Genomic DNA, 21,066 nt, shown 5'->3' on the forward strand with positions numbered 1-21,066 from the left:
ATATCCTTCTTCATTCGATATTCACGGCTTGAAATTATCTAAATTGATTGCAATTGTGTTTGAAAAATCTCTAAACATGTGAAAAAGGTGAGAAAAGGAGAGATGAGGATTTTGGGACCATTTAGATATAAAAGTTTACTAAATAAATATCAATAAATTCCCCAAATGTTAGGGACTATTTAGAAAGAAATCCCTTCTGTAGGGTTTATTAAATAATTTTTTCAATTATTTTTTATGAGGATATCTGTTTTGGTATGTTGGGTTTGATGGGTGAGGAAATGGAATGGACAATAACATGTGTCACATTCAAACATTTTTTTCCTGAAATCAAGCCACTTAAGGTGTTGACAGTGATCATGCAGGAGTCCGAGTTTGACTCGAGCTCTTCACATCAACAAGTCCTGACCAACCCAACCCAACCCAACTTTGAATAGACTTCTAAATTTTGTCGGAACCGTCCTTTTTGCATAATTAATATTGAGAATTCATAACATACCCTTCAACGCTTTTATAAATATTTGATGTAGTCTCTTATGTTTTTTTAAGGCCCCTTAACCTCGGTATTCTCTTATAGACTAATGAAAAATTGACTTCAATGCCCTCATCATACTACCACTGTCATCCTCATCATCACATTTATGATTGTCATCATCTTATCCTAGAGATTCAAGATGATTGATTTTGAAGAAAAAAAAAAAAAAATTAAACGATGGTTTTTTGGTCATTTTTTCACTAGATTATCAAAATGACAGACATCAAAGGACATATCACTAATTTAAAAAAATATATGAACATGGAGGAGTCCCATGTCATGTAAAGGGGAGAGTTCTTCCAAAACTTTCAAGAGGGCTGGCCATTTCAAAGATTTTTTGAAGACCAATCTCTCGTGGAAAACTTTAATTTGTTATTTTCTTTGCGTAATGAGTTTGATGTCCCTCCCCTTGAAAGTCCCTTATGGCGGCACTCAAAACAGTTAACAGGTTTTGGTGGGATCCACAACTGATGCTGTAATTAATGGTGACTTAAAAGAAATCAAATTTGATGATTTTCTATGATGGTGCAATGTAAATGTCTTATATCATGTTGTACCATGTAAAGCTCCCAGCCCGAATTTTCTTAAGAGGTGTGAAAAGGACAATCGCGTAATATATTCTTAAGGATTTTCTATTATTTATTTTTTTGTTAGGGGAAGGAGGGGGGGTTCTATTTTAGAGAGATTTACACATTTGATAATTTTCGATTTTATAAATAGAGATCTCTAAAATTGTAAAACTTTAGAACAAATAGTTATTGTTCTTGTTTTGTTTTGTTTTGTGGAGAGGTACATTACTGAATCATATAAATCCTTGAGTTTTGTGCGATTGTGTTACTTTTACCATTCAATTTTTTTCTCACAAATAATTATATAATTAGTTGAATTAATCCAATAAAAGAATGTTTGGATAATTATGAATATTGAACTCAATTGATTGTGCCACAATATATTTTTAGAAGAACTATTTCAAACTTTTCATGTTAATGAAAATAGCAAATTATCTTTTACACGACTCATCCATGTGTTGATAAGTTTAATGGACGTACGAAATTATTCTCAAATGACTAAGTTAGTTATTGGTATCACGAAAGATTTGAAATTTCATTCTAAATCGAAATGCATTGAAATTAAATATTTATGCCAAAGACGTACATGAATAGAAATAATAACTCTGTTCCTCAATGTATCATCATTTGAAATGCTAACGAATCCTTTTGCCAAATTGTTAACTAAGAAAGACATTTTTGGAACAAGATTTAGTTATATATTAGATCATCTTTAGAGTTAAGGGATTAAAGGAGAAAAGACAATAAAATTATAGGATTTTATTGAGCTCAATGATCCTTAGTAAGATTTGTACGAGATGAGATTGCTCAACAGATTTATAATGTCATATATATACATGATGTAAAATTTTATTTAATTATTTTTTATTTATTTGATAGACGTTAAGTATGTTAGTACCAAAAAAAATTAAATAAAATTTTTATTTTTATTTTTATTTTTTAATATTAAATTATATATTTATACTTATTGTTAACATATTAATAGTTATATCAGATAAATAATTTTTTTTTAAATATTATTTTTAATTTCATCCAGTAATTTTTAGACAACAGATTACGAAACAGTTTAACATCTTAACAATACAATTAGACAGAATGTTACCAAATAATATACTCAATTCTACAAATTATTTCAGCAACAACAACTTTCTCTCAGCTTCAGCAACTTAATTTAACATCAACAACTTTACATACAACTTTTCTAAACAGAGCATAAGTCTTCCCCCTCCCTCTCTTTCTTCCTTTCATCATGCTTCTTTAACTTTTCCATCTTTTTCATTTTTCCACCATTAGTGTTCATGGATTTTGATTTTTCATACAATCAAACATACACGGAGAGTTCTACCTCTAAGAATTCACTGAATTGTTTGGCTGTACAATTGTAAGACATTTAGAGTAATATTTCCTCACACATTCGTCGTGTACTTCTAATCTTGCCACTTATTTTGGGCTTGCTTTCAGCGTTGTATACAACCAGCACTTGAATCATTCTTACAAGTTTATACAAGTCCTGAAAGACAACATTGTTAAAAGGGTGAGTCAACATGGCAGTTGAATTTTTTGCAAGAAATCTAAATTTGATTCTTTAGTGGATTCATTGACGACCTTCAGCAACACATATACAATGAATCAAATAATCGAAATAAAATTAATAATGGGAGGCCAAAGGTTACAATAGAATATTGGTATGTTTGAAGCGTTACTTAATATCTTTACAACAGAGGTCTTTAATCTCCAGTCTCATTGATTTTTGGAAGACATTCAACCATTTTGATATCCTACTTGGTTTCCTAGACTCATATTCCATTTTTTTTTTTATAAGTATAATATATTGCAAAGAGGAGAACCGAATACAAGGAGGCCGAGAAGGTCTCAAAAGAACAACAAGGAAAATAAACAAACAAAAAACACTAATTACATAAAGAGTCCCATCTAAAAATAAAATCATCAAAGGAAAATCCTGCAAACTCTATGTTTTGCTTAGACCATAGGTATAATAATCCCAAGATCTCTAAAAAACTTGCATAAGAGCTGTTGATCTTGTCGTTAAACACCTTGTTATTTCTCTCAATCCAAATCTCCCAAGTAATAGCCGAAGGAAGCATAGTCCACAGATAACGTTTTCTGGTATGGAAGACATTACTGGTCCATTCATCCAACAATGAGGAAAACTTACGAGGAAGAACCCAATTGATACGAAATAAACCAAGGAAATTTGACCAAATTTGATAGGAAAATGAACAATGAATTAAAATATGATCAACCGATTCCCCTTCCAACAAACAAAAGGGGCAACAATTGGGAGTGATCCAACCCCGAAAAATTAAGTTATCCATCATAAGAAACTTACCAAGGGGCGCCAACCAAACAAAGAAGGAGATTTTTTAGGGCACTGACCTTGACCAAAAAATAGAACCTGGGATGGCACGCTCAACAAGAGGAATGAGCTGCTTATAGAATGACCTTACAGAGAATCTCGAATCCTTCGCTCTAGTCCACCCCACATATCATGTTCGCTTTCATTGAGGTAACATGTATGCAAGAAATTGAGGAAAAATGTAATCTCAGTTAGCTCCCAATCATTAAAATTTCTCCTGAACCCCAAATCCCAAGTAGGACCGGACACGTTGCAACAAAATCGGAGAAGATTGGTTTGTGATTGCTTTTCCCCTCAATCTTTAGGAAAATGAGAAGGACTTTATTCTTTATTTTTTTTAAAGTTAGGTTGTTCAGGAGAAAGGAACGGAGAATTTGGTCGAAGATCCAAAGAGGATTGAAAATAGATGATAAAACTAGAACACAACAAAATCGGAAAAGATTGGTTTGTGATTGCTTTTCCCCTCAATCGATAGGACAACAAGGAGGACTTTGTTCTTTGTTTTTTTAAGTTAGGTTGTTCAGGAGAAAGGAACGGAGAATTTGGTCGAAGATCCAAGGAGGATTGAAAATAGATCATGAGAGAAAGTTATCGAAAATAGATCATTAGAGAGCTCTGCTTCTATTCTTCAAGGATTTGTTTGAGAGAAGAGGAGCATAATCCTTGAAGGATTTGTTGGAGAGTTGATAAATCAACTCAGCGCGCATAGAGTCACGAACATTACACACCCTAATAGTGTCATATTGTTGGGATGGACCTCTCATATCTTTTTTTCACTCGTGTTTTAGTGGTCACAATTCTCCTTAGTCTATTTTATTTTTCCTAATCATTGTAATCTGACTTCCATTTATTTTATCTTTCATTACTGTAAGTCCGATTTTGATGCGGGCAATGAGCTCATAATTTGAAAAAACCCTCCTCGTTACAAGACATGTGGCATTTAGAATTTATCCGTCAAAATTTGAAATACCACCTTGAAAATGCCACATGTAATCCAACGGAGAGGGTTCCTTCAAAATGTTGAAGCGGACTGCTCGCTTCAAAGTTTTTTTCCCATTAGAGTCCTCAGACCTATTTTATTTTCCCCAATCATTGTAATGTGACTTTCCTTTATTTTAGCTTTTGTTACAATTACTCAATTGACTTTCTTTTATTTTAAGAAAATATTAACCTCAAAAGACATTTGAGGCAGATGGGAAATCTTTTTGATCCCTAAGACTCCATGGTTTTTCTCCAACCTCAACAGTATATTTGAAGCTCTCTACCTCAAACAACATCTGAGGCTAGAAAAGTCGGAAAGTCGTTCATTTTATTCCCCTATTAGGACTAAACTCATACAGGTTATCACTTCACTTCTCAAGTGTCAACCATGTTTTCAGAGACCACCACCCACCCCAAAGTTCATACATGTTCCAAGTAATGAGCAACAAATTTTGCATTTAATTCATCCATTAATACAGTAATACACGATATTCAAGGAAATAAACAGAAAAACAACTTATTAAACCAAAACTAACAGAATAAAACCCAATTCAGAGTTGACGATGGCCTGGAATTTGAATTTACTGAGGATTTGGTGGGCGGCTGTTTGCAGCCGAGACCCTAGACCCCCATTCAAGCAGCTCTTTGCTTGTATCATCCTTGTGACAAACCACCTCTATGAAACACAGACTATCCTTCTTTTCCCCCATTGCTGTCTCAATTGCTTCGACCAGCTCTTCTTCGCATTGAACCTGCACCACCACATTCAACAATTTTTTATTTTTTTTCATAATCAGATTTCTCCACTTTGCCATTAATACATTCAAGCAAACACTTGAAAAACTTTTTTCGAACCCACCTTGGCAGTCCAGCATTTTCCTTCACCATTGTGGATTGCTTCGACCAACCCAGTGTAGTTCCAGTTCTTAATCACATTGTAGGGACCGTCATGGATCTCAACCTCAATGGTATACCCACCATTGTTTATCAGGAAGATGATGGTCTTCTGCTCATTTCGTATCATCGTCGATACATCTTGCGCTGTCACCTGCCCACACCCACCATAGACATTAATTAGTTCTAAATTGAGTTCTTAAACCATTAATGAACAATAACAACAGGAGCCATGTTTTGATACCTGGAAGCTTCCATCACCAATGCAAGCAATCACTCTTTTTTTGGGTACAGCTTGAGCATACCCAAGTGTTGCTCCCACTGACCACCCGATCGATCCATACTGCATTTGGAACTCATACCTACAATACCCATTTCACTTTCTTTGTTAAAATCCTAACAAAATATGGAACCAAGAGAAGAAGAAAAAAAAAAAAAAGTGGGATTTTGTTTTCTTCTTGGCTTACCCACATCCTTCGGGCAATTTCAGTTTCTGGCAATTAAACCACGAATCACCCGTCTCAGCAATCACGGCAGTGTCACCAGATAGCATCCCTTGTATGTGCTTGAACAGGACATTAACCCTTAAGGCTTCCCTGGGCTCACATTTGAGAGGAATCCCATCGGGGACATGGATTCGGTGGTAATTCTCATAAGCAGTTGTGTTTCGTTTAAGCCTTTTAGCGAGTGCTTGAAGGAAATCCTTCATCAGAATACACCCAAATGCAGGACCATTACCGATCACTACCCGATCGGGCTGCAAAATGATTGCTTTCTCCTTCTTGAGGAGCAATGAGTACCCGATGGAGCTGAGATCGTTAAAAATAGGTCCAGCGAACAGGTAAGAATCAGCCGATTCAACTATCTCGGCACAGAATGCTGTGCTTACTGCACCCCAATACGTCCCTATAAACCTTGGGTGGTGCTCCGGTACCAGTCCTTTCCCAGAGGGTATCACCGCTATTGGGTAACCACAAGCATCGGCCAATTCAACAAAGGCATCCAAAGCCTTCGCCACCCGGAGCTTTGGTCCACCTACAATGACTGGCTTTACTGCCTTATTCAAGAACTCCGCCACCACCTCCACAGCCGCCTCTAGACCCCTCTGATTGCTCAATCTGCATCAAATAAATTCAATTGAACACAAATTCCAAAAAACAGAAAAATCAATTTAACTCTGGAACATCTAAAGATCAATTAAATTACTTGGGTGCTAAGAAGAAGGGAACAGGTTCTCGACTGAAAGTAGGATGAGGGATCCCAGGCAAGTTGCAACCAATGCTAATGTAAACAGGTTTGCTTTCTTTCAAACTAGTAGATATCGCCGTATCGATCTGCTCGTGTGCATCCTCCAAGTTATTAACAACCACCTACAAATCCAAAAAAAACAAAGAGACCATAATCATCAAATTTAACAAAAACCCATAAAAAAATTCTTCACGTATTTAACGAACTTGATTTAGATTCTTCACATATTTAACGACTTCGATTCCGAACCATCAAATTTAAAAATAAAAAAACCACTAAAAACTCTTCACATATTTAACAAATTCGATTCCAAATCATCAAATTTAACAAAAACCCACTAAAAATTCTTCACGTATTTAACGAATTAGATTCAAAATCATTCAACTTAAATATATTCTGAAAGTTGGTATGTAGTTGTAGTACCTGATAGCAAGTTACAGTCTGGAAGCATCGAAGTTCTTGACTAAAATCGGGTAATCCGATGGTGTGATGGAGAATTCTATTGGTTCCATAATCGTTAGAATTCGGACCACCAACGATGCAAATCAAGGGGAGATTTTCACTGTAAGCTCCTGCAATAGCGTTGAGGACGCTAAGACCACCAACAGTGAAGGTGACAACACACGCACCAACGCCACGTGACCTGGCGTATCCATCTGCAGCGTACCCTGCGTTGAGTTCGTTACAACAACCAATGAGATTGAGTCCTGGCTCGGCTATGAGAATATCGAGAAGAGTCAGATTGAAATCCCCTGGAACAGAGAAGACATCTGTAACCCCAATCTGGACGAGTCGACGAGCGACGTGGCGACCAAGTGTTGACTCAGTCGAGCCAATTACAGTGGGACAAACCGAGTTTTGAACGGCAGTCACCGAGACATTGTTGGGTGGGCCACCTACATCGTTGTTGGTGGCGTTGCAAGTATCGAAGGAACCGATCTTGGTGTTCATCGAAGATCAAACAAAAGGTGATTAATGAGAGTTTTTGTGTTTGTTTTAGAGAGATTTACACATTTGATAATTTCCGATTTTATAAATAGAGATCTCTAAAATTGTAAAACTTTAGAAAAAATAGTTATTGTTCTTGTTTTGTTTTGTTTTGTGGACAGGCACATTACCGAATCATATAAATCCTTGTGTTTTGTGCGATTGTGTTACTTTTACCATTCATTTTTTTTTCTCACAAATAATTATATAATTAGTTGAATTAATCCAATAAAAGAATGTTTGGATAATTATGAATATTGAACTCAATTGATTGTGCCACAATATATTTTTAGAAGAATTGTTTCATACTTTTCATGTTAATGAAAATAACAAATTATCTTTTACACGACTCATCCATGTGTTGATAAGTTTGATGGACGTACGAAATTATTCTCAAATGACTAAGTTAGTTATTGGTATCACGAAAGATTTGAAATTTCATTCTAAATCGAAATGCATTGAAATTAAATATTTATGCCAAAGATGTATATGAAAAGAAATAATAACTCTGTTCCTCAATGTATCATCATTTGAAATGCTAACGAATCCTTTTGCCAAATTGTTAACTAAGAAAGACATTTTTGGAACAAGATTTAGTTATATATTAGATCCTCTTTGGAGTTAAGGGATTAAAGGAGGAAAGACAATAAAATTATAGGGGTTTTATTGGAAAAATGCAAAAGATGAAAGAAAAATAAAGTTAAAGGGGTATCACTGGAAAGAGTCGTGATGAATGCACGCGATTTTATAGGTACACGGCTTACATGGTAAGGGCATAGAACTATAGATATTTTTCTTCAGGATGCACAAGAAAAAAATCTACAGTTTTGTGCCTTTGCCAAGAAAGTTGCATACCCAAAACCACTTGCATTCATCAATATTCTATTGGAAAAAGTTGAAGAGAAAAAGAAAATAAAGTTGAAGATGTATTTTTGAAAAAGGAAGAGAAAAAAAATAAAGATAAAACAATTCATCGAGATTCATGAAGAGATTAAATCCCAACCTCTTGGGGAATAAACATACACACATTATCTGTCATCCCTTCTTAAAATAGCAAAATCATCATTATTACAACACAAAATCGACAATATATCTAAGAAGGTAAACCAATTTTATTTAACTAATTTGTGCCTTAGTAAAGATATTCATGGGTTCACTTTAGATCACAATTCAGATTAGAGTTGTGCTGGAGTAACATTGAAATTGACATAATTTGAAACATTGGTGTGTACAGAACCATAGATGCTTCTCACTTGCATCTCAATGAAAAGCATCCATGGTTCTATAGACACATCCACATCAGCAATGTTAGGAACGATGTCAATTTCAATGTTACTTTAGCATTTTCCTTCAGATTATTCTCATTCATTTCATGGCCATATAACTTGTTCACATTTTTTTTTTTTTAATGATGAAAAATGTCTCATTTTCTATCAAGCTTTGTAATGGTATGACTAGTATCTATGCACAATAGTCCCACATCGCCTGGGTATCATAACCTTGGGTTATATATAAACCTAGGGCAATCCTTACCTTATAAACCAATTTAATGAGTATGAGTTAGGCCATGGGCTTTTAGATAGTATCACAAGGATGTTCTACAGTCATCACCATTGTTCCTACTCAAATCGCCACCTTCAAGTACTTATAACCAAATAATTATTCTTCATCATTACCACATATTAGTAATAAAAATCTATTGTGTTTTTAAAAATTGAACCTTTTTTTAATTATAATTTCAGCTAATTTTAATTTGTTTCACCACGCTTCAACTGTTGATATCAATTTGTTTACCCACAAAGAAAATGAAGCTAATTTATGAATCTGACCCATTCATATAGTAAGTACATGGGCGGATAACACTTTGATCGAAGTTTAACCTTAAATCCGTGAGATTGTGTACATGTAATTATCATACGAGTTAGTAGGATTAACTTGATCATCAAGTAAAATCGAATAATTTTAGAAAGATTGTATGCCTTATTTCTAAGATTCAATTCTATTTTTTAGTGTCTACTATGTAAATCAGAAATTAATCTGAAAATGGATTCTCAAAGTAAATGCGGAAATAATCTGAGAATCCAAATCTGAAAAATACTCAAGAAATCTATATAAAATTCATACCTCCGGCCATTGATTTCTCACGCTTTTGTCGTTGTTTTTCTGTCTCGTTTTGTACTTCCAAACTCAGATCCACTCACGTTAGATGGTGTAGACTGAAGGAGATTGAGTGAGAGTGTCGAGTTTGGGGACCAAACGAAGCCTTTTATAACCAAACTTGGTCGAGGCTTCCATCAAGCACTCGACCACGTTTTGGTTCGTTGCCACAACGCAGATCCGAAGTGGTCACGTTTCTTAACTATAAGAAATGTGTTGAGACGAAGTGGACTACTATAGGGGATCCGAAAAAAATGGGTTTGTAAATGTGTGCGAAAAAAATGGGGTAGTAGAGAATCGGGGCTAACATTCTCCCTCTTGGTCCACAATACAAATGTCTCATCTTAAACCCATCGATGATCTGCATTAAGTAATAAATACACGAATCATTGCGATAAGTCCTCTAATGACAAGTATTACCTTTCATGTATTACAACGTATTTATTTCTTAATATTATACTTTATGTGGTAACATTTCTTGATGAATAAACCCTATGTTTATTCTGATTCTACACAAATGAAATTTCTCAAAATAAATTAAGGTGCACATAAATATGAGAAAACATCACAATCATGAGAGTTTCATTAAATAATATTGAACATACAATAAAAAATTACATAATAGAACCAAGTCCCATATTTACTACATGATCCTTGAATTTCAACGGTGGCATGCCTTTAGTTAAAGGATCATCGATCATCAATTCAGTGCTAACGTGCTCAATGACCATTTTATTTTCTTTGACATGTTCCCTTATAGCTAAATACTTAATGTCGATATGCTTATTTCGACTTCCACTTTTGTTGTTTTTAGCCATGAAAACACAGTTGAATTGTCACAATACATTCTAAATGGCCTAGAGATAGAATCCATAATTATAAATCCAGATATGAAACTCTTAAGCCATACACCATGCGAAGTAGCCTCAAAACAAGAAACAAACTCGACTTCCATAGTGGAAGTGGCAGTCAAGGTCTGCTTGGCACTTCTCCATGATACAACTCCACCGACCATCATAAAAATGTAACCTGATGTTGATTTGCATGAATCAACACAGCCAGCAAAGTCCGAATCTGAGTAATCAATTACTTCTAGATTGTCCGTTCGTCTATATATAAGCATGTAATTATTAGTTCCTTGAAGGTACCTCATCACTTTCTTTGCAGCTCTCCAGTGGTCTAAACCTGGATTACTTTGATATCGTCCTAACATTCCAACAACAAATGCAATGTCAGGTCTTGTGCAGACCTGAGTATACATTAGGCTTCCAACAGCAGAAGCATATGGAATGTTTTTCATTTGTTCCCTCTCAAGATCGTTCTTCGGGCATTGGTTCAAATTGAACATATCACCCTTCACAATGGGAGCAACACTTGGTAAACAATTCTTCATCCGAAATCTCTCTAAAACCTTATTGATATAGGTTTCCTGCGACAGACCCAAGATACCTCAAAATCTGTCTCTATGGATCTTAATGCCAATGACATAAGACTACTTCACCCATATCCTTCATATCAAAGTTTTTAGAGAGGAATTGTTTCACCTCATGCAGCAAACCCTTATCATTGGTTGCTAGCAAAATATCATCCACATATAAAACAAGAAAATAAATTTTACTCCTACTGACCTTCTGGTATATATACATTGATCTATAATATTTTTTATAATACCAAATGAAGAATTATTCCTTTGCTCACAATATTTGGTCAACTTTCCTGGGCTTTTTCCGTACTCATTGGGTCTTTCCGTGTAAGTTCTCTTCGTTGTTGGAAGAGTGGGCTAACAATGCTTTCTTATCCAGGAAAAGATACCTTTGGACTATTCTTCCCAACTATGCTTGGGGGGTGTGGAATGAAAGAATAACAGGGTGTCAATAACAAAATGAGAAGCTCTCACGGCAGATTCTTGGAGATTTGGGCTTATTGTTTTTGTGGTCTAAACAGAATATAGATTTTACGGGAGTTACTTTCGATGACTTTCTTTTTAGATGGAACGCTTTATGTAATCATTGACTTCTTAGCTTTTTTTCTTTTGTAGTTCTTTGCAAGGCCTCCTCGGCCTCCTTGTATCTTTCCCCTCATTAATTTATTATACTTATCAAAAAAAAAAAATGAAGAAATTACATTATGAAATTTTAAATATCATTGGCGGGATGCTTGTTTTAAACCATATATGGATTTCTTAAGCTTGCAAACCAATTTCTCACCATCATTAGAGGGGAATCCTTCAGGTTGTTTCATGTAAACCTCCTCCTCTAGATCTCCATTAAGAAATGTCATTTTCACATTCATTTGTTGCACCTCCAAATCAAAATGGGCTACTAATACCAAAATAACACGCAAGGAATTTTTCTTAGATACAGGAGAAAAGGTCTCCGTGTAATCGATTCCTTCCTTCTAAGTGAATCCCTTAGCAACGATTCTTGCCTTGTATCACTCAATGTTGCGTAATGAGTCTTTCTTTGTCTTAAAGACTCATTTACAACCAATGACTTTTACACTGTTAGGCAACTCAACAAGGTTCTAGACTCCGTTACTCTTCATAGAATTCATCTCTTCCTCCATGACATTATATCATAATTCTGATTCTTTGCAACTCATGGCTTGCGAAAAAGATTCAGGATCATTTTCGGCTCCAATATCGTAGTCAGATTCTTGCAGATACACAACATAATCACCAGAAATTGCTGACCTCTTAGTTCTAGCAGATCTTAATGTTGCACCATCATCTTCATCGAAAATGTGAGGTTCAACTCGTTTTTCAGAAATCTCGGGCAACTCTTGAACAATCTGATCTACCGGAATATTGTCAACAACTTGTGGAACTTCAATGATTGGTTTTTCAACACCAGTTTGTATTTGAGGGGTGCTGTGAACAATAACCAATCTATCACCTGAAATGGAACGTTGAGACTCTAAACGATCCTTCTCAGAACCTATAGTCCTGATTTAATCGCTCCCACTGATCAAGTCATTTTCAATATAAACTTTGCATTTCTTGATTCCACAATCCCAGTGCTGTAAGATGGACAAAAAAATCTGTAACCTTTAGACCTTTCAGCATATCCAATGAAATACCCACTAATGGTCATTGGGTCTAGTTTCTTTTCTTGTGGATTATAAATTCTTACTTCAGACGAACATCCCCAAACGTGCATATGTCGCAAACTCGGTTTCCAACATTTCCATAATTCAAATGGCGTTTTAGAAACAGTCTTGCTTAGAACTCGGTTTAATATATACACTACCGTCTTAAGTGCTTCAGCCCACAAGGAATTAGAAATATTGGAGTTGCTTAGCATACTCCGCATCATATCCAATAATGTTCGATTTCTTCTTTCTGCTACACCATTCTGATCTGGTGAACCAGGCATGGTGTATTGAGCAACAATCTCATGCTCTTGAAGAAACTTTGCAAATGGCCCAGATGCTTGTCCATTTTCTGTGTATCTACCATAATATTCTCCACCTCTATCTGATCTCACGATCTTAATTTGCTTGCCGTATTGTTTCAAAATCAGTAAAATCCTGAGTACTAAGTACCCCATTATTTACTAATCTTTTAATCATTTCTATGGAGATATGACCTAATCTCCGGTGCCATAATGTTGAAGAATCCTCATTAATAACACACCTTCTAGTACCAGTTTTAACATGCATAGCATTATGAGTGGCATTGTTTTATAAATTAATGCAGTAAAGACCATCAGACAAAATACCATTCCCAACACAATCAGATTTGTAAAATAAACTAAAGGATGTTTCTAAAAAAGTGAAAGGAATATCCAAAAGGTACAAGTCTTGAAACTGAAATCAAGTTTCTAGAAAAACTTAGAACATAAAAGGTTTTTTCTAACTCTAAAACAAAACCACTACTTCAAATTAAACAGCATGTCCCCACAGCCTCCACATGTGAGTCCATCTTATTTCTGGATAAGATGCTTTGCTCACTTCCCACTGGCTTCCTTAGGTTTTGCAAACCCTGAAAGGAATTCGAAATGTGGATTGTTAAACCAGAATCAATCAACCATGTGTTAATATTTACATTAACCATATTAGATTCATAACAAACAAATGAGATTGAATTACCTTTGTCCTCAAGCTATTTCTTAAATTTGGCGCATTCATTTTTCACGTGTCCCGTCTTTTTACAGAAGAAACATTTGGAATTTTTCTTGATATCAGCTTGGGCTTGGGGAGGTATTTTACCTTTCCATTTCTGATTAGCCTGAAATTTGTCATTTCCTCGCGTAGTCAACATTGCACTCTCACCTAGTTCCATCATTAGCCTTCCTTCCTCTTGAACACACATGGTCATGAGTTCATTAATTGACAATTTGTCTTTATGTGTGTTGTAAGATATTTTGAAGAGCCCGTATTAATGCGGAAGGGTATTCAAAATGTAGTGCACCAGAAAGGACTCCGACATTTCAACCTCGAGATTCTTTAATTGAGCCGTAATATCCCTCATATGCATTATGTGCTCACGCACACCTTTGACATTGATGAGCCTTAGGGATGAGAACTTCATGATTAGGGTACTTGCAAATACCTCCTCTGAAGTAACGAATTGATCATCAATAGCCTTCAGCAAATCCCGGACATTATCATACTGATCTACAGAACCACGAATACCAGCAAAGATTTTTGTCTCAATGAACATTACGCTGAGGCGATTAAATCGCTCTATTTTCATAAAGCGTAATGTCCGTTGTAGAGCTGGTATCGAAAATTGCAGGTGGTTCTTCTTTCCTAATAACATAATCAATGTCTATCCATCCTAAGTGAAGGAGAATTCTCTCTTTCCATACTTTATAGTTATCATCCTTTAATTCGAGAATATCACATCGGATATCAGAAAAATTCGTAATTTGTGAAGCTGTATAAATTAAAAATTACATGTTTATATTAAAATTGAGACCTAAATAATTTCATGTTTTACCAATGTAAATCATGCTTAAAAATTGAATCTAATGACCAAAATTGCCTGTGAGCTAAATTTTTTATAGAATTTATCAAATTATTTACTTAATTCATAATTATAAAGGGTATATAATTATTATAAATTTGATATATATTCTATCTTAGATTAAACTTTATGATAAAACTACCAAATTATTAATTCATAATTCTTGTGGGTAAGTTATGAATAATTTGATATTTTATCTTAATTAATTATATAAATATAATAAAAATTCCTGTGGGATAAAATTTATTATATTAAGTATAATTAATAACAATTAATGTCTAAATAAACTTTATGTGATCCTAATTAATTATAATTTTATTTAATTAAAGATGATGTAGCTATTCTCTAATTAACTAAAATTATATAGATCACTTAGACATTATTTATTTATACTTAAAAAAAATTGTTTTGCATAAAAAATCAACTGAAACTAACATGTCATTATTATGCATAATCAATCCTCTAATTTCAAGCATAAATATTTATCCAAAATTTTACATAATTAATTTAAGCAGAATAATTAATTCATGCAAACATATGAATAAATTGCATACAATTAAATAAACTGAATATCATATGCAAAATAAATAAATAAATAAAAGGTAGGCATGTTGCTAAATAAATGCCTAAACAATTTTAGAATTTATTTTATTTATAGAAATTTGTCATCTTCAACTTTCAGTCTATCCGATTTCGATCCGATTTCTATCCAATTTGGATCCAATACAACTCATCAGATAAAACTCCAAAAGATTGTTTAAAAAATTACATAAAAATTAGAAATCTAATTTCTCAAAGATTTCTAGTTCCAATATGCATCAAAACCAAATTTTAAAAATAAAATTTCAAACAAAAACAGAAAATGATATATATATTTTCGGATGCATAATAAAAATTAAAAAATATCAATGCAGAGATTATAGAGGCTCTGATACCAAATGTAAATCAGAAATTAATCTGAAAATGGATTTTCAAAGTAAATGCGAAAATAATCTGAGAATCCAAATCTGAAAAATACCTAAGAAATCTGTATAAAATACATACCTCCGGCCATTGATTTCTCACGCTTTTGTCGCTGTTTTTCTGTCTCGTTTTGTACTTCCAAACTCAGATTCACTCACGTTAGATGGTGTAGACTGAAGGAGATTGAGTGAGAGTGTCGAGTTTAGGGACCAAACGAGCCTTTTATAACCAAACTTGGTCGAGGCTTCCATCAAGCACTCGACCACGTTTTGATTCGTTGCCACAACCTAGATCTGAAGTGGGTCACGTTTCTTAACTATAAGAAACATGTTGAGACGAAGTGGACCACCATAGGGGATCCGAAAAAAATAGGTTTGCAAATGTGTGCGGAAAAAAAAGGGGTAATAGAGAATCGGGGCTAACATACTATACAATGTCCATCACCATTTTCATAGATCTATCAAAGCATTGAATCCATTCACAGGTAATGAGCACAAGCTTGGATCATCTGATACAATTCCACCTTTTGACTAGTCCAGTTGGGACTTAAAAAGAGTCATGGGTTGATGGCCTTATTTATTCTGTACCTCAAGATGTCACGGGTACCAGAACAACGAAGTAGAGAAACCATTTCATTATAATACATCAAGGGTGATTAGATAGTTAATTAAGAAAAAAAAAATCTAAATATAATTTTAGGGTAATTCAAACATATCCCTCGATGTTTTGGTGAGCATTTAATTTACTCCTTCAATTTAAAACTGCATACCCCTCAGTGTTCAAGAACACTTCATGCCATGTTCATTGAAGCTTCTAAAGGGTCATACATGAAGCTGTAATTTTTTTTATTTTTTTATTTTCCATTGTAAGGAGTTACAAAAACATAAAAAATGGGGTGATCATGTACGCGTATTTTGACAAGATTCCAAGTATTAGAGAGATCTCCCCTATCCAACATAAAAGCAAAGGAAATACAAAAACAGGGTACCAAAATTAGAAAGGTCTCATTCTTGGGATGTAGCATCCATAGGCTCTGGTTCTGCCGACTCACCATCAACTTTGTCACTTTTCCTACCTGCCAACACAAAAAAAAAAATGGACTACTGTTAGGACAATTCTTAATTACATTAAAAGTCAGAATAATTTTTTACAGGTTCCAAATGGAGATTAGATTCAACTCGGATGTGGATCTCTTCCATCTAAGACAAGATTCTTTCCCTGAACTTAAGCAAAAACTAGTCAAACAGGCTTCCATAGCACATAGCAGAGACATATGAAGATACATAAAGTTTTTTTTTTTTTTTTTGGGTTAAAAAAATACACCTTTCTTCTTCTTTCCACCACCTTTCCTTTTCGTCTTTGTGCCTAGAGCTAACCAGGCCTTTATTTCAGGGTCATCATCTACTGCCTTTGTGGGCTGAAGGTCTTGCAAAGCATGTGATGTGATCCGGTCTGACCCATTTGGCATTAGCAAGACTGTGAATTTGATATGGGCAACAAAATCACCTGCCACAAACATCCACAACACACATCAAAATGGAGAATTACAGATATGGTTCCAGACTTCATAATTTTAGTGCGATGTTCTAATTGGTGCTTGCGATGTCCTGGCATTGACGCTTACCAGGCTTTTCATGAAGAACAGGATATGGCTGCAAAAGATCATGGTTCATGCATTCCACAAGTCCCAGGCGCGCCCGCTTCTCTTCCAAAGCTCTAATAGGAAAAAGCCCCACTCAACAATAGGCAAACAGACAATATGTGAAACGAGACTATTTCAACAAGAAAAAATAGGATGAAGAACTATTAAACCTTGCAGTAAATGCATGATGGGAAATTTCTGACTTATTTCGCTAAAGATGAACCTTGATGATTCCATCTTCAGGTGAAAGTTTTTATCCACAGCTCTTTTGTAGATAGTAGTTTGCCTTTCATCCAACAACCTAGGCTGTAATTTTTAGGTTTTAACAATCACAGATTGCATATAAGATGGGGATTAGATGTCAAGAGAATAATGTCTACGTTAAAAGCCGTTCGATACATACCTTGCCATCTCCTGTATTGGTGACAATATCAATTGCATATACTTCATTCTCCTCGAATTCTGCATCATCAACTTTGGTCTCGGGATTGGATACACTCAGTATAACCTTGTTACCATCAATCACAAACTTCTGTAGCTGATGACTGAGAACACCTTCGACAATCTTGCAGTCATAGGCAGATGCAACCTTCTGAATAGCTTCTGTTACTTCTTTGTTCTGCCACACCAAGAAAGAATCAGTATAATAAATAGAGGAAAACACAGGAAACAAACTTGAAATATTCATGTTTCATGATCAAATGTGGAAACTTTCAAATAATATATGAGAATAGATATTATGGTAATGTTTATGACGTAAAAATCCTCCTTGCTATCAAGCAGTCTTGCTCACCAATCAAAAGAAGACAACCCCTGCATTGCATCATTTAAGAATCTCTCATTCATACAAACAAACCTCCATCCCCTTTTTATGAGCCATATTTGAAAATTTTCTATCAGCATTCAGCTTCTAAGCCCTTCCTAACTACTTTATCATCAATTCTGCCCATCTATCCTAGGAGACAAGCATGGGAAATTACAATAGCGCTTCTGGTTCCAAACCAAAATGAAATGACCACAAAACTTATTCCAGCAGCTTTGAGAATTGAGAGTACATTTATGGATACAGTACACAAAGAACAATTAGACCATGATTTGTCTCGATTTCTATTTGTTAGATTTAGGATTTTATGAAGCTAAATGTGTTATAATATTTGATGTAATAACTTGAATCAAGCTTTTGTAGTGTTTGAATGGTGTGTTTTAGTATTTAATTAGGGTATGATAAATAATTTAAGAAAATGGAGTGTGATAAGTAAAAGCCGGGGTGCCAATAGCAGCTCTCATTATCTTAAGCATTAGTACAAAGTAAATAATAATAATAAAATAAATAAATTGTCTCAAAAGGATATGAATTATGTGCGCACACACATAAACATAAGCCAAGGTTTAAAATATCAATGTGATGCAATGTTTCAGTAAGGAGAAAAACCGAAACATTTTTACAATCATGTATCGGGTTCAATGTTTCATTTCATTCAGAAATGAAAACTAAAATGTTTGCACACCATGGGCTTCTCAAACATTACATTATGTTAAAGGATTAAGAATAAAAATTAAACAGAATATATATTTTGTTTTGAAAACAAAAGAAATAAATAGAAGAACTTGCCTGATAGATTTTCAAGAATTTTTGGTGTTTAAAGGAACAATATCCACCCTAAAAATTAGGGAAGAAGACTAACCAAAAGAAAAAAAGAAAACATTTAAGGAGCAAAACTGAAACATGTCAATATGCACACATCAATGGAAGAAATAAACAGGGGGAGGGTAACTATGACAAAAGCTTCACTTGGAAGGTCACCCATAGCTAAGATCAGTATACATCATTTAGAGGAATCAGTACCACTTAGTTGTTAAACTAAGGCTTAGATGGCAACTCCGTAAGGTGAAATAACATGCAATGTAGAACAAAGTTTTTTCCACTCATAATTTATCTTCAATTCAACTTCTCAAATCCTTTTCATAGCTCTGGTAGTGAAGTTCTTCCCTTCATCAAATAATATAAGAAAATGACAAAACATCCACAAACCATTTACCATAAGATTCAACTATTTATTAAAAACACTTCACGATGTCAGTTTTGAGTTTAACTATTAAGTAGATTACAGTCATTAAAAAAACTCTAATTATCCAAATTACAGAATAACACAATTACCTTTCTCCCCAGTTTCACGAGCCTCAAAGCTACTTCAGCAGCAGTGTTGGCTGCAGTGATAACATCAGCTGCCCGCCCTGTCACCGTTCCTTCCTGAAGAACATGAGAGTGTGCAATGAACCCATCTATGTGACATCCCATATCACTGCAACCAAAGAAAACCCATCAATACAGCGTGCATGGGAAAATAAGAGAAATTTACGATAATTAGAGGATTAAGAGGGGGGCTCACATTTTTATTATATCGCCTTCTTCGAGTACAGTTTCATCGCTCGCCAGCGAAGAGAAATGGCATACTGTACTGTTCACGGAAATGCACACGCCTTTCGATCTTCCTCTTTACATTCTTGAACATGTTTCCTGTTTGCCTGAATAATAACAACCTTTGAAGCTCAAAATCATCATAAACAATTGAACTTTTAACGAACACACCCCCACCCCAACAAAAATAAAAAATAAAAATAAGTACACGTACTCTCTTATAAAGGTATCGCCTATCTCGCATAAATCTACGATCTTCGTTTTTGGTCTGCATTCCGACAAGACCAACTGCAAGGCCTCTGTATTATTTTGAAATTAATCAAAATTCAAAACTAGATTGACAAAAATGATCCTAAAAATCCTTATTTAGAGTTCGAGAGCCAAAATAAAAAAGTAGGGAAAGTGATGGAGATACTAACTGTTGACGATCTCTGCTGCACTCTTGTATTTGGTTACAACTTCAGGATAAGTAAGATCTAACTCCTCCTCCTTCGTTTCATCGTCAGACATGTTCACTTCGAATCAAAACTCCTTTCACTGCAATGTGAGGGAGTACGAGATCAATTAAACTCCATATCTTATTGAAGATTAAATCAACAGAGGAATAAAATCAAAGACAATTAGTCACCTAAAGAATCGATGAATGATAATCGTACTGAAGTTAGGGTTTTTTAGAGCTAGGGTCCCTTCCTGTCAAAATCTTCTGTTTTTTCTTCAAAATCTATCTTCTTCAACCTAGATTCCCAGAAGGGTAGGTCTAGTGATACTAATTTTGATTACTTATATTTAGGAACGCTGTTCATATATATATATATAAGGTGACGTTCCTGCGACCCATATTGGGACTCTCATTGCGATGTCATTTTTGTCTTATATGGACAAAAAGATTTGGAATGGGACTGATTTTTTATGAGGATGATATCTGTGATGAGGGGATCATTCTTGTAAAAAATTATCTCATTCCAAAACTTCTAATCCCATCAAAAATGATTTATAAAAATTGGACGGTCTAAAATTTTTCAACTTGAAAATATGGAGCTAGAAATTTCATAATAAGCTGATTTTTGGCAAGGATGATCTCCTCATCATAGAGATCATCCTCATAAAAAATCAATCCATTCTAAACATTTTTGCCCATATAAAATAAAATACTGTGTCGCAATGTGAGTAGTTTTGTGTATTTACAAACCCCACCCATATATATATAAATGAAAAAAGTAGTTTAAAACAAAGGTTATTATTCAGCGTTAAATTCTAATTTTAAATTTTGAAATCCAATGACGGTCCATTTTCAAAACCTTAGATCAAGTTTAAAAATATTTATTTTT

The 21,066-nt window shown here is 34.5% G+C and overlaps 1 protein-coding gene, 1 long non-coding RNA gene and 2 pseudogenes across 3 annotated transcripts; all 4 read right to left on the reverse strand.

The window, feature by feature from the left end:
• Nucleotides 1–4,898: 4,898 nt before the first annotated feature.
• LOC147399483 (pyruvate decarboxylase 1-like) lies at nucleotides 4,899–7,734 on the reverse strand. The gene is made up of 6 exons (XM_086444856.1): nucleotides 7,025–7,734; nucleotides 6,560–6,723; nucleotides 5,821–6,471; nucleotides 5,598–5,715; nucleotides 5,319–5,507; nucleotides 4,899–5,211 (listed from the first exon to the last, which is right to left on the reverse strand). Exons 1-6 carry the CDS (start codon nucleotides 7,550–7,552, stop codon nucleotides 5,041–5,043), a joined length of 1,821 nt encoding a protein of 606 aa, XP_086300982.1. The 5' UTR covers nucleotides 7,553–7,734; the 3' UTR covers nucleotides 4,899–5,040.
• Nucleotides 7,735–10,505: 2,771 nt separating this feature from the next.
• LOC147399484 (secreted RxLR effector protein 161 pseudogene) lies at nucleotides 10,506–12,025 on the reverse strand (annotated as a pseudogene).
• Nucleotides 12,026–13,483: 1,458 nt separating this feature from the next.
• On the reverse strand, nucleotides 13,484–14,855 carry LOC147399485 (uncharacterized). The gene is made up of 2 exons (XR_015179075.1): nucleotides 13,835–14,855; nucleotides 13,484–13,727 (listed from the first exon to the last, which is right to left on the reverse strand). It is a non-coding gene; the product is annotated as an uncharacterized LOC147399485 (long non-coding RNA).
• Nucleotides 14,856–16,501: 1,646 nt separating this feature from the next.
• Nucleotides 16,502–20,510, reverse strand: LOC147399486 (ERBB-3 BINDING PROTEIN 1-like; annotated as a pseudogene). The gene is made up of 10 exons (XR_015179076.1): nucleotides 20,367–20,510; nucleotides 20,158–20,275; nucleotides 19,953–20,037; nucleotides 19,710–19,845; nucleotides 19,478–19,622; nucleotides 17,723–17,938; nucleotides 17,490–17,625; nucleotides 17,302–17,412; nucleotides 17,001–17,183; nucleotides 16,502–16,752 (listed from the first exon to the last, which is right to left on the reverse strand). The product of XR_015179076.1 is annotated as an ERBB-3 BINDING PROTEIN 1-like (transcript).
• Between the last annotated feature and the right edge of the window lie 556 nt (nucleotides 20,511–21,066).

This window comes from Akebia trifoliata, chromosome 6 (assembly GCF_017979445.1).
Source record: "Akebia trifoliata isolate Shusen 1 chromosome 6, ASM1797944v1, whole genome shotgun sequence".
NCBI lineage: Eukaryota > Viridiplantae > Streptophyta > Magnoliopsida > Ranunculales > Lardizabalaceae > Akebia > Akebia trifoliata.

Excerpts from the sequence above, each read along its gene's own strand:
- LOC147399483 (XM_086444856.1), bottom strand. The coding sequence starts at position 7,552 with ATGAACACCAAGATCGGTTCCTTCGATACTTGCAACGCCACCAACAAC. Across the intron at positions 6,472-6,559 it reads CCCTTCTTCTTAGCACCCAA|ATTGAGCAATCAGAGGGGTC; the intron begins GTAATTTAATTG and ends TATTTGATGCAG. Across the intron at positions 5,508-5,597 it reads TTGGTGATGGAAGCTTCCAG|GTGACAGCGCAAGATGTATC; the intron begins GTATCAAAACAT and ends GGGTGTGGGCAG.